General features: G+C 44.6%; 1 protein-coding gene across 1 annotated transcript in view; it reads left to right on the plus strand.

The window, feature by feature from the left end:
- Window positions 1–1330: 1330 nt before the first annotated feature.
- The window catches only part of sh3bp4 (SH3-domain binding protein 4), a gene marked incomplete at its 5' end in the record, with an annotated part of 17170 nt that continues 6021 nt past the window's right edge, over window positions 1331–12479 (plus strand). Inside the window, 2 exons of the mRNA XM_080537341.1 lie at window positions 1331–1454; window positions 1606–3968. Of these exons, the coding sequence (XP_080393467.1) occupies window positions 1331–1454; window positions 1606–3968 (2487 nt within the window). The remainder of the gene's footprint in view (window positions 1455–1605; window positions 3969–12479) is intronic.

The following is a 12479-nucleotide window of genomic DNA, read 5'->3' on the forward strand; positions in this document are numbered from 1 at the left end:
TTGTCATTCTGTATGGATATAATATATATAATATATAAAATATTATTTCTCCTGACCCAGAGTGTATCCTCATGGTTCGGTTTGATGGCTCTCATAGTTCTTAGGAACTTTTGGAATCAAGTTCTAGAGGGAATGGATAACACACACACACACACACACACACACACACACACACACACGCGCGCGCGCCGCGCGCGCACACACACACACACACACACACACACACACACATACACATACACATACACATACACATACACATACACATACACACACACACACACACACACACACACCACTTTCACTGATATAGCCTTGATGGTTAGATTTATTTCAAAATAGAGGAAAACTGATTGGAGCTAAAACCATGAAATAGCATCAAATGTAAAACATTTGGAGAACTCACGGTTTGATATGTCAAAGATAGGGTAATGAACAAAGGGCACTATAGTACCAACATCAAAAGGATACATTGCAATGGCTAGGGAAGATTTGGTATATATAACTATGGTGGTGGGTGGATGTTATCAAAAAGACAACATGCTTTTGGTATAGAATTGTAAATGATATGTGATGGCAAGGTGCTGGATAGGCTTGTATAACCCAGCGCCTGTATGGCTTTCTTGTGTGTGTGTGTGTGTGTGTGTGTGTGTGTGTGTGTGTGTGTGTCTGTGTCTGTGTCTGTGTCTGTGTATGTTCATTACCTGTCCTTTCCCCTTATTTACAGATCCTGCAAATTAACCCATGCATGAATTTTAACTGTGAAATTAAAAATATGGTTGAACTGTTATTCCATTTTCCGGTTTGTTAATCTCTTGTCATCATTTCCTTGAAAATGGGACTTTTATTGATTGCATTGATTAACATTGCAGCATGATGTAGCAAAACACGTTTTGTTTATAAATATATTTGCCCGTGGTTATTACACAGGCGAAACCTTTGTTGATTTTCTTTCAATTGCCATATTCAAAGTGTCACCACAAGGGATAAGGAACTTGCAAGTGTCTGGGGACAGATGAAAACTCAATCTACATTTCAGTTCTGTCGCAATCTGTAACCCATTATTTTCTGTCTCTTAATTATATTATTGAGCAGGTTGCAAGTAGGATTTGGTTTATTATCGAGAATGCATCAGGCCTGTTTAATGAGATTGTCAAGGGAGGTTAAACGCTAATTAGAAATATAGACCATTAGTTAATCCAGTTTTTCTCTTGTTTCTTTCAGACACCATGGAGGGTTGTTCATGACTGACTCCATTGCCATTGGTTGAAGGGAACCCAGGAGAGTAGCCTGAGCACATAGGTGGGGTGTGCAGGGAAAAGTGACAACAATGGCCGCCCATCGAATCAGAGCGACCAACAACAACAACATTGCACTCCCACGCTGCAAGTCAGAGGGGACGCTCATTGACCTCAGCGATGGAGTGTCTGAAGCCAGTCTCACAGATGTCAAAGGTCAGTCACATATGTTTGTTACCCCATTTGAACAGACTTGAACTGACTAGTTCGCCACCGTGCCTGTATAATAACTATAACAATGAGTTGAGAGTATTATTCCTTATTGATTTCACCTACTGGAATATTTTCTGTGTTTTGATTTTTGTAGTGCCTTCTCCCAGTGCCTTAAGACTGGATGCCACTGCCTCCTTCAGCACCGCCAGGGAAGTTGTTGCCATCAAGGATTACTGTCCCTCCAGCTTCACCACCCTGAAGTTCTCAAAGGGAGAGCGTCTCTTCGTGCTGGACTCCTCAGGCGGAGAGTGGTGGTACGCCCACAACAACACAGAGATGGGTTACATCCCGTCCGCGTACGTCCAGCCCATCAACTACCGTGACTCTTCCTTCAGCGACAGTGGGATGATTGACAGCCTAGGGGACTGTTCAGAGGAGGCAGCCAAGGAGCTGGATCTTCTAGGTGAGTGGTCGGGGGTGATCCTCAAACCCAGTGCACCCCAAAATGGGAACCCGTTTGCGGCCAACCGTACCTCCACCAACCCTTTCCTCAACGGTGCCCTCCAGGGCTCGTTGGATCAGAACAGCAACGAGAAGTCAGTGGACCTCCTTCTCTTTGACACTCTACCTCCATCGGACCCGGTTTCCACCAGCAGCACTATCAATATTAATGGCTTTGGTAGTGGGATCTTTGACCTAAACCCCATAAGCCCATGCCTGGGAAATGGGCCGACGATACGCAGAGACAACCCATTCTTCAGGAGCAAGAGATCCTACAGTCTCTCTGAGCTCTCCATCTTACAGGCTCAAAATGATACCCCTCAGGGGTCCTCAGGTTTCTTTGGTGGCCTGAAAGCCCCTGCGCCCGAGCAGTTCAAGAGCAGGGAGGACTTTAGGGAAGCGTGGCTCAACCACCGCAAGCTGGCCAGATCCTGCCATGACCTGGACTCCTTGGGTCAGAACCCGGGATGGGGCCAGACACAACCGGTGGAGATCAACATTGTGTGCCGACTAGACAGCTCCGGAGGGGCTGTCCAGCTGCCGGACACCAGCATCAGTATCCACGTCCCTGAGGGCCACGTGGCACCTGGGGACACCCAGCAGATCTCTATGAAGGCTTTATTAGACCCGCCGCTGGAGCTCAATAATGACCGCTGCACCACCGTGAGTCCCGTGGTGGAGATCAAACTCAGCAACATGGAGACCAAAACCACCGTCACCTTGGAGATGAAAGTGTCTGTGGTGGTGAAGAAGGAGAGCAGACAGAATACAGAGGTCATATGTGTGCGGAGTGATTGTAAAGAAGGCCCCTACACGCCTATTCCCCAGGCGTATATGTATGGAGATACGGTCCAGGTTTGTCTGGATAACCTGGAGCCCTGTATGTATGTGTCTGTTGTGGCCCAGTCCCAGTCTGTTACCCCAGACTCCACAGTCTGGGACCACGTGGTGAAGAAGGTCACACTGGGCGTCTATGGGCCCAAGCACATTCACCCATCCTTTAAGACCGTGGTGGCGATATTCGGCCATGACTGTGCCCCAAAGACATTACTGGTGAGTGAGGTAGGGAAACAGGCGCAGTCCACCCCACCGGTGGCTCTGCAGCTCTGGGGGAAACACCAGTTTGTCCTGTCCAGGCCACAAGACCTCCGGGTCGGGGTTTACTCCAACATGGCCAACTATGAGGTCAAATCCAGCGAGCAAGCTAGAATTGTCCGGGGTTTCCAGGTTAAACTGGGAAAGGTTAGCCGTCAAGTCTATGTGATAGCCTCCCGCACCGGTGAGGACGTCTCAGATTTCACACTGAGGGTCCAGGTCAAAGATGACAATGATTTTATCCTGGCCCAGTTCTGCGTCCAGACACCAACACCACCACCCAAGACGGGCCCACGGACCTCAGCGCATAGACGCTTCCTGAAGAAAAAGGAAGTGGGAAAAATAGTCTTGTCCCCTCTGGCCATCACCACTAAATATCCTGTGTTCCAGGACCGGCGAATCATCAACCTGAAGTTTGGAAAACTGATCAAAACGGTCATCCGTCAGACGAAAAACCAATACTTATTGGAGTACAAAAAGGGGGATTTTGTTGCCCTGTTGAGTGAAGAGAAAATCAAACTGAAAGGTCAGCTGTGGACAAAGGAATGGTATATTGGGTACTACCAGGGCAAGACAGGGCTTGTCCATGCAAAGAACGTTCTGGTGATGGGAAAAGTGAAGCCCATTTACTTCAGTGGACCAGACCTCACCACCACACTGTTACTTGAGCAGATCCTGAAGCCTTGTAAGTTCCTCACGTACATCTATGCCTCTGTGAGGACTGTACTGATGGAGAACGTGGGCAGCTGGAGGGCATTTGCCGATGCCCTGGGTTACGTCAACCTGCCGTTGACACACTTCTGCAGAGCGGAGTTGGACAGCGAGCATGAGAGGGTGGCGTCTGTGCTGGAGAAGCTGAAAGAGGACTGCAACAATGCAGAGGGCAAGGAGAGGAAGTCCTTCCAGAAAGAACTCATGACTGTAAGTTCTGGCCTATTCTGGCCATATAGATTTTTCAATGTGTGTGTGCGTGTGTCCGTTTGTGTGTGTGTGTGTGTGTGTGTGTGTGTGTGTGTGTGTGTGTGTGTGTGCATATTGTGTGCATCCTGTGTGCATCTTGAGTTTGTATCGATATTGTTGTGTGACTGCATCTGTCAAGTGTGTAGCTTGGGTCTCTTTTTTAGGCCTTCTTTCAGCACAATCCTGGTGTAGGTCCTTTATCTGCTTACAGCTGCTGGAGTCCACGGTCCAGTGGGCTGATTCTGTTGAGAATGCAGTCAATAAGTGCTGCGTGGGCATCAGGGTCTAATGGGGACTTGGGAATTGTGGAGAGCAGCAGTATATTTTGTCAAGAGTCCAGACCCCACCCTTCTGACTTGTAAATCACATTGAGTTATAGAGGTGCCACATTCTTAAATCCAACTGATGGCTCAGCCTGCCTTCTCAGCCTGCCATGATAAGGCTCTGTCTTAAAGTTAGCCACAATGTATGAATCACAACCCCACAGAAAACAATGTCAAACTGTTTTATGGAATAGTTTTGACAGTCCACTTGTGACATCAGTTCAATCCGGGAAGTCATGTTTACTTTTCAGGTAGTTAGTAGTAGGCGTCAAAGCTCCGTCACCATGACTGAACATCATAAACTTAAAGAGACAAGCTGAAGAATAAAGATGTAGAAGCTTGTCATACTGTATAAATTAACAGTTAACCCGGTAAGATTAACAGTAAATACTCTTGCTTTCATGATGCTAGCCGACAGTGTCTACCCTGTGTGACACTTGATAGAAAGGTGAGATATTATGGTACGTTTAAACAATGCCATGGATATTATTTGAGGTAGTTTTTTCCCCTCTCAGCAGATTTAAAAGAAGAGAGGCCACACAAACACACACACACAGATAACGATTATCATCTGTTAACACAGTCTGCATTATTCAGTCATCACTTGGTGACCCTGACGTATCAATAGTAGTTAACACTTGTCTCACCCCTCTACCACTCCTCTCCCTCTCCACCCCCTGAATGGACTATAATCGGCTGCTTTAAAACAGTCAAAAGAGCTTCCAACTCTACAGTTTTACTACCCCACTAGTGTGTGCACGTTGTGAGATGTTAGACTCAAGAAAATAACATTCAGTATTGCCTGCAGCAAAATGGATAGAAAATTTACTTTCTCTCCAAAGAATATTCATATAATATGAAGGCTATCTCTCCCTTTTAAGGTTGTTCCCTCTCTAGCGTTGAGGGTATTAAAGAGATGTTATAAAAAATATATATATGTTATGGTACATGTGGGAATACGGTACATGTGGGAAAACTAGGGTTAGGGTTAGGTGCTAGGGTGCTAGGCTTAGGGTTAGGGTTAGGGGTAGGGTTAGGGGTAGGATTAGGGGTAGGGTTAGACATGCCAGCATGTACCAAGTCGACGTAGCACCTAACCCTAACCCTAGTTTTCCCACATGTACCCACTATTCCCACATGTACCGTAACATATATAATTGAATTCAGGGTAGACACATTATCATCATCTATTATATAATAGGCCTAATATGATTATAATTTAAATCACCAATTGATTCATCATCTATTATTTTGAGGTCCACAGATGAGCTGCATTGAGCTAAACTGAAAGTGGTAGAATATTTGCAAAACACATGAGCCTTCATCTTGCAATACCTTCTCCTTCTTCGCAATGATTTTGTTTTTCCCATCAATAACATTGTCCCGTTTCTCCAAGTTCCTTGGAGGTCATGGCCATAATCTATAACGGAGCTGGCACTGAGGTACGACGGAACATAAACACTGTAATTTACGTGGGGTTGTAAACACCGGTTGCAACCATTTATAGACACAGAAGAGAGGAGCTTCAGTGGGGAGAAGAAGAACGTACAGTATTATAAGGTGGTAGTGGTGGATAAAGATGTTCCACAGCACTTCCACATCGCAGGGCCTATGGGATCCTGTCGTTTTGTTTATGCTTTATACTGATGTTGTCTGTGTCGTAGTGCCGATGCTTTTACTGTGCAAGACAACTTTTCTATTCTACTCTTTCAAATTCTGTGATGCTATTAATGTTACACTATGACTTGAATATGTCCAGACATGAAAAATGTCATGAAATAATTAGTATCTCATTGCATAGGTGTCTGGTAGTGATGGTACTGGATCTCCAGTAAAAGCTTTGATATTATCACACAGTATTTGAAAGTATCCAGACCGCGCAATGTCTAAAACGTTGCTACTCCCACCAACGTTCACGCGTAGTGAAGGATCCCTAATGGAAGGTTGTCAAAGCATTCCACATTCCTAAACATTCTTCTGGTTTATTTATGACAAATACCGCGGTATAAACAACTCAGGACACAGGAGTATTTTGGGGCTTATGTAACAGAAGTGAAAATGGATACTGACTGTGTAAAGTTAAAATCCAGTTCCCTCCACAGGAGGGATGTTAGTGTTATCAGAGGGCCCCTCTGAGGTCCTCACACCCCGAAGGTAACAGGCAGAGAACAACAGCATGCAGGAAACCACCTTATAATACGTTATTATGTTCTTCTCTGAAACTCATCCACTGTGTCTCTAATTGGTCAAAGCTGGCTAGCAAATTCCCTCAATACCCGAGGGAAGTTTGTGTTGGGGTTAGCAATGTGACTATCCCATTTGCTTTTGTTTACCCTAACACGTAACAAAACGGTTGCTTACAGAGGGCTGCTCGTGTGGACTGAAAAATGCGACACCCTGGCTTTTTGAGTGCACATTGTGTCTCATATCAAAAGAAGCCTATTTTTGTGTTTATCCCCCAAAATAATCAATTTCATAATGTGGGCCTCCATTTCCTTAGTATCAGCTGTCAATTGAATTACCATCTCCTACCTCCCTTGCCAATTAGGTGTGTGTTCTCTCTGACATCGAAAGCAATCCCTCCTCTTGACAGAAAGCTGGCGAGTGTATTTATAGAAGAAAGTAAAGGAAATCAAAAGGATGTGTGTGTCAGTGTGCCTCTGAAAGGAAGATGACAGGCTCTGTGCCCAAGTGTCTGAATGCATGCACATTTATTTTATTGTGCAGGAAGAAAATGGATTATTATCAATGTGTGTGGGAATGGGTGGTGGGGCAATGAGAGACTGAGAAAAAGACAAAGGAAGACGTGGAGGGGGGGGACCTAGTGAACTTTTTCCCCTAGTTTCTCCTTTTTCCCTTGGTTCGATCCCCGTCTTTTCGGCATTCTCAGTGAGTGGAACTGCATTGCTCTGCAGTTCCTGTAGTTGTGCTTTGAAACATATTCCAATTCATTAGACTCGACACTTTTAAAATGTGTTATCACCACAAAGTCAGCTCGAAAGCTGAAACTGCAGCACTAGCTCTTAGTGCTACCGACATTCAGCTTGTTAATATTTATTTGAATTACAAAACACTTGAAGTGTGTGAACACATTAATACAGAATTATTTTGTGATCTAACTGCTCGGCCTTGATCGGTGATAATTGTAGTCATAAGATAGTCCTAGTCGATCTGATAATTGAGCTGCTGTCTCGTTAATGGGTGAAATCCTTAGGCCTTAGAGAGCAAGCCTCACCCTACAGATTCACTGTGGATTTGGCAGGGGAAACACAGAACCTCCTCAAGGGTGCTGCTCTAGATCTATCATGTTGCACCGCCCTGCCAACAGCCCAACGGGTCGATGCCACACGGGGTAATTTGTTAGAAAAACTAAAGCCCAGAGCAAGCTAACCAGAAAGAGCATAATGCCTTCTCCCTGTCACACGGATATGCTTGCAGCTGGAAATACATTGTAATGTTGACAGCATGAGGAAATATCGAGTGCATTATATTTGTCAGGTACAACTTGTCAGGTACCAACCTGAGTGGATGAAACAGCGGTGAACTGTAGTAAACCCCAGCATGAGATGGATCGCAAAACTTTGCCTGCCACCTTGAAAATACACATTAAACAGAACGTATTGGTCTTGGATGTTTTTTTATCTTTTTTTTTTTTCATTTCTTTGTCAGTCCCTTGCTTTACGAATTATGTATTCAACACACATTTTTCACATATCCCGATTGTGAATGCTCACTTGGTGCCTCAGGTAAACACAGGCTGCTACAGACTGTAGACTGTAGACTGAAGATAAGCTTCTATAAGCCAGGTTGGCCTTCATCTGTCAGTCAGCTCTGTTGACCAGCTCTCCTAGAACAGATGTGTTCCGACTCCAATGGGGCATCCTGGATAAATAAGGGTTGGAAAAAAAAGAGACAATAGTCCTGCCACTCTCCCTTTGTCACTGAGAGAGAGTGGTTCTCTGTCTTGAGTATTTCCTTAACCTAACTTAACCTAGACTCAGTCATCTCTCTGCCAGTGTCCACGAGTCAACAAAGCACAGGAGGAAGTATTTGAGTCAACACGGCTTTGAACAGGATCTTTCTCGAGGAAAATGTGTGTGTGTGTGTGTGTGTGTGTGTGTGTGTGTGCACGTGTGAGCGTGCACGTGTGAGCGTGCATGCGTGTCTGTGTCTGTGCCTTTTTTGTGTGTCCATGTGTGCGTCCGTGTGTGTGCACGTGTCTTTATCCACCTGCTGTGATCCCACTTTGTTCTTACGCATGTTTGTGCCCTGATTTTAACAATGCATTGTTTCTTTCTCTGTGGTACTTGTTATATCACAAGCCCCCACTTCGGAAGGAAATGTCAAAGCCTTTAAATCAGTTTACTAACCCTTCCCCCCCCCAGGCTTGTAAGATTAAAGGCCCCTCTAATTCCTAACATTATGGAAGCATTTAAACCACACATGTATCCTGTGTTTACAAAATAGCCACTTTGCATAGTGTGTGTGTGTGTGTGTGTGTGTGTGTGTGTGTGTGTGTGTGTGTGTGTGTGTGTGCGTGTGTGTGTGTGTGTGCGTGTGTGTGTTGTAATCATCACATGTGATACATGTGATCACACACACACACACACACACACACACACACACACACACACATACACACACAATACTGGATGGAAGTACAGCTTTTTATTTCTTTTTTTTTACAGATTTTACAGTTTCTACAAGTAAGAAACTGTAAAACAACATTTATCCAGACTGTAAAACAACATTTATCCAGCAAAGCTATTATGTTTAGTTTTTATTGTCTTAAGATTTAGGGCTAAAAGAAGGGACACAGAGTCTCTCGTGCTTTGTCTGGGCCCTTTATGTAATCCCAAATAGAAAGAACTGAAAATACTGCATCAGATTTACGGTGGAATTCAAGTGGCAGACATCTTCTATTGTCTGTTATGTTGTTTCGAAGAATAAAGTAAGCTGCACTGACATCACAACTCCATGTTTCTGATTAACAAAACACACCCACACACACACACACACACACACACACACACACACACACACACACATCACACATGTGTGTGTGTTTGTATCTTCTCTTACATAATACAGAGTGTGTCTGACGACCCCCCCCTGGTCTGAGGGCCAAAGGTCTGTAATGGTGGTGGCGTTACGCTGGCCGATGGATGGGAGCCAGGACATGTCTCTGTGGAGGATCACAGCCACACAGATGTTTCCTGTCTCATTGTTACCAGGCTAAACAGAAGCGCCAGTTATGGACCGGGAGGCGCCTGTGGCCCGCATGACGACCTCCCCGTGCCCCCCTCGCCTCAGACAGATCCTCTAACCTACAGTATGTGCCATGACAAGGCAGCTACAGTGCAAACAAGCTCTAATAGAGCTGGCCATTCTGTCTGGTGTAGGCATTTCATTCAGCAGCCTGTGACTGTGCTATACTGACCTGCACTGCCATGCGAAGGCAAAAAGGCTGTAGCTTGATTTTCTTTTTAAATGGTTTTGTCATTTTTGGAACATTAAAGATCTGCTTTATCATGTGGACAAATATCTTCTTTTTTATTTTTTTTGGGTGGGTTGTCTTTGCCATAACTTCCAAAGACAGGGCAAAAACCCGATAACATCAGTTACGGTGCACTCCGGAACGCTCAAATCGAGTTAAGGTACTGATGCTGCGCATCAAAGTGAAGTTAGTGTTTACCGCGCCGGACTTAACGGTGTTATGGCTATTAATATCTGTCATTGAAGCATGTTCAAAACAATTCTGACACACGCACACACACACAGTAGCTTGAATAAAGTGTAAAGCTGTGTTGCAATGCATCGCATTGCTCTCAAGGGAAAATGTTGGTGGAGATGGCATTGAAATGCAGACACCAAGACACCAAGGCAATCTACTAACTGCTCCCATATGCGATCAGAATACAAACGAAGCATTGGAAACAAACAATAACTAGATGGCTTGCCACCAGCTATAAGTCATTGTAAGTCATATGCAATGAAGCCTGTGGCAGCCAGACACTGACAGCCAGGGAAACAGCATGAGGATTCGCATAGACACACAACACTTCATATCCTAATCACACACACACACACACAACACTACATATCCTCATCACAGACACAAGCTCAGCAGTAACAATTCACAATTAAATAGATAGCTTACCTTTTCTTGTAACATGATAAAAAATCCATTGCAAACAACGTCGTAACGCTAGAGCATTATACTTACATTAAGTTCAACATGTTAAATCATAACACGAGTTGTTCTTGAGTATCCTACACTGGCATTCATCCAATTCACACCAAAACATTAGTTTTATGAGTTATAACATGAGTTATTATATTAAGCCTTAGATAGATTAGATAGACATAGATTTTATGTAGATCTTACCCTTGTTATCATATACTGATTTTATATAGTGTTCAGCAACCAAGTAGGTGATCAAATGGAAGTTAATGCCTTTTGCGTTGGCATGAGCCCGTATTATTTTGCAGACAATGCAAAGGCAGAGTACATTCACTTCCGAATGAGGGTCAAAAGTCAGGTTTGAGCTCAGGATTTTTATGTAGATGAATAACTTCAACCTACAATTACCTTGACTGGACAACAAAACAACGTAGAAGTATTTTCTTTTCTCAATTCTACACTCAGTACACTCAGGTATTTTGCCTTTGTTGGGCAGTGCACTGACTGCCAGGACTGCCTCAGAGCTAACAGGAAACCTCTTTTTCAAATTGGATTTGGAAAAAAAGAGAGAGAGAAAATCAGTCGGTGGCACCCCACTGGGTCCACTAGGTGGGGATCCCACTGTGGCCTGTAGACAGCACCCCACTGTGACCTGTGTGCTAAAAGGAATTGAGATCCAACCACGGCTCTGCAGAGGCCCCATTATACCCTTTGAATTATTCCCAGAGAGAGAGAGAGAGAGAGAGAGAGAGAGAGAGAGAGAGAGAGAGAGAGAGATCGCTCCAGTTGATAGAACTGGGGATTAACAATAACAATCTATTTCTGTGTGACGGCTGAAACTGAAAACCGAGAAGCCACTGGGATGTTTATGTGCGATTAGGTTGATATTTTGACATTATTGTACCCGAACCCCATTTCTTTCCACCTTCCCTCTCGGCTCCATCTTCTGCTGTATTTTTTTTTCTTTCTTCTCTTCCTGCTTTTCCGTCTTTCTTGGGAAGAAGGGTGTGGTCTACTGCTGTGCTGGAAGACCCGACAGCTTCAACATCTCTCTCTCTCTCTCTCTCTCTCCCCCTCTCTCTCTCTCTCTGGAGAGTCAAGTTTGTTTGCATGCTTAGTCTCTGCCGTCTTGCATGAAGAAGGAGGTTCATGCAAAGGACGGAGTGTTATATAGTAGTTGTGTAATCAGTTGTAGCAGGCTCATGTTTGGTTGTGGGTGCGGGAGCTGGGTTGGTGCAGGGGTGTTCAGTTGGGATATGAGAGCCCACGGCAGAGAGAAGGGGGGGAAAGAGATTGGGAAGCAGGTTGCAGGAGACACCGAATTAGAGAGCAACAGCTTGACAGAGAGATGTGTGCATGGGGAGTAAGTGGACGGGATGGGGAAAAGAGACAGGGCAATTCCGACGGAAACGGTGATAGAGAGATGTGAAATGATAGAAAGAGAGATGTGGAGAGATAGAGGTAGAGAAATTGACAAACACAATCTACACAGAGGATGAGTAATGGAGAGAAATGGAGAACCAGTAGAACGAGGGAGGAAGGTAGAGAGACGTTCATGAGAAATAGTAATAGAGAGTTCTTTACTTTCCATTGATCATACTTTGCTATTCTTGCATTGTGTCTTCAGGGCAATTTGTTTACAAGTAGAAAATGCTGTGGCTTAGACTGTCTTACACACTGGGAAGACAGATAAAGCTGAGACACCCCGCCCCCATCTCCAAAACATGTCTGCGCGCTTTGACAGGCAGATGATTAATGTACTGGAGAAGTGCAGTGTGTCTTTGCACTGATTGCTGAGCTGGTGAAACAATCCTTGTGACATTTAAGACACAGGGAGGCGTATTTGTACACACACACACACACACACACACACACACACAATCCCATCCATAATGCCTTACTGACATTTGAGAAAAGCAGCATAGCATAGAACTTCTCTTCAGCTGTCAGTGATGTTCTATGGCC

This window comes from Nansenia antarctica (genome assembly GCF_963989245.1).
Source record: "Nansenia antarctica genome assembly, chromosome: 7".
NCBI lineage: Eukaryota > Metazoa > Chordata > Actinopteri > Argentiniformes > Microstomatidae > Nansenia > Nansenia antarctica.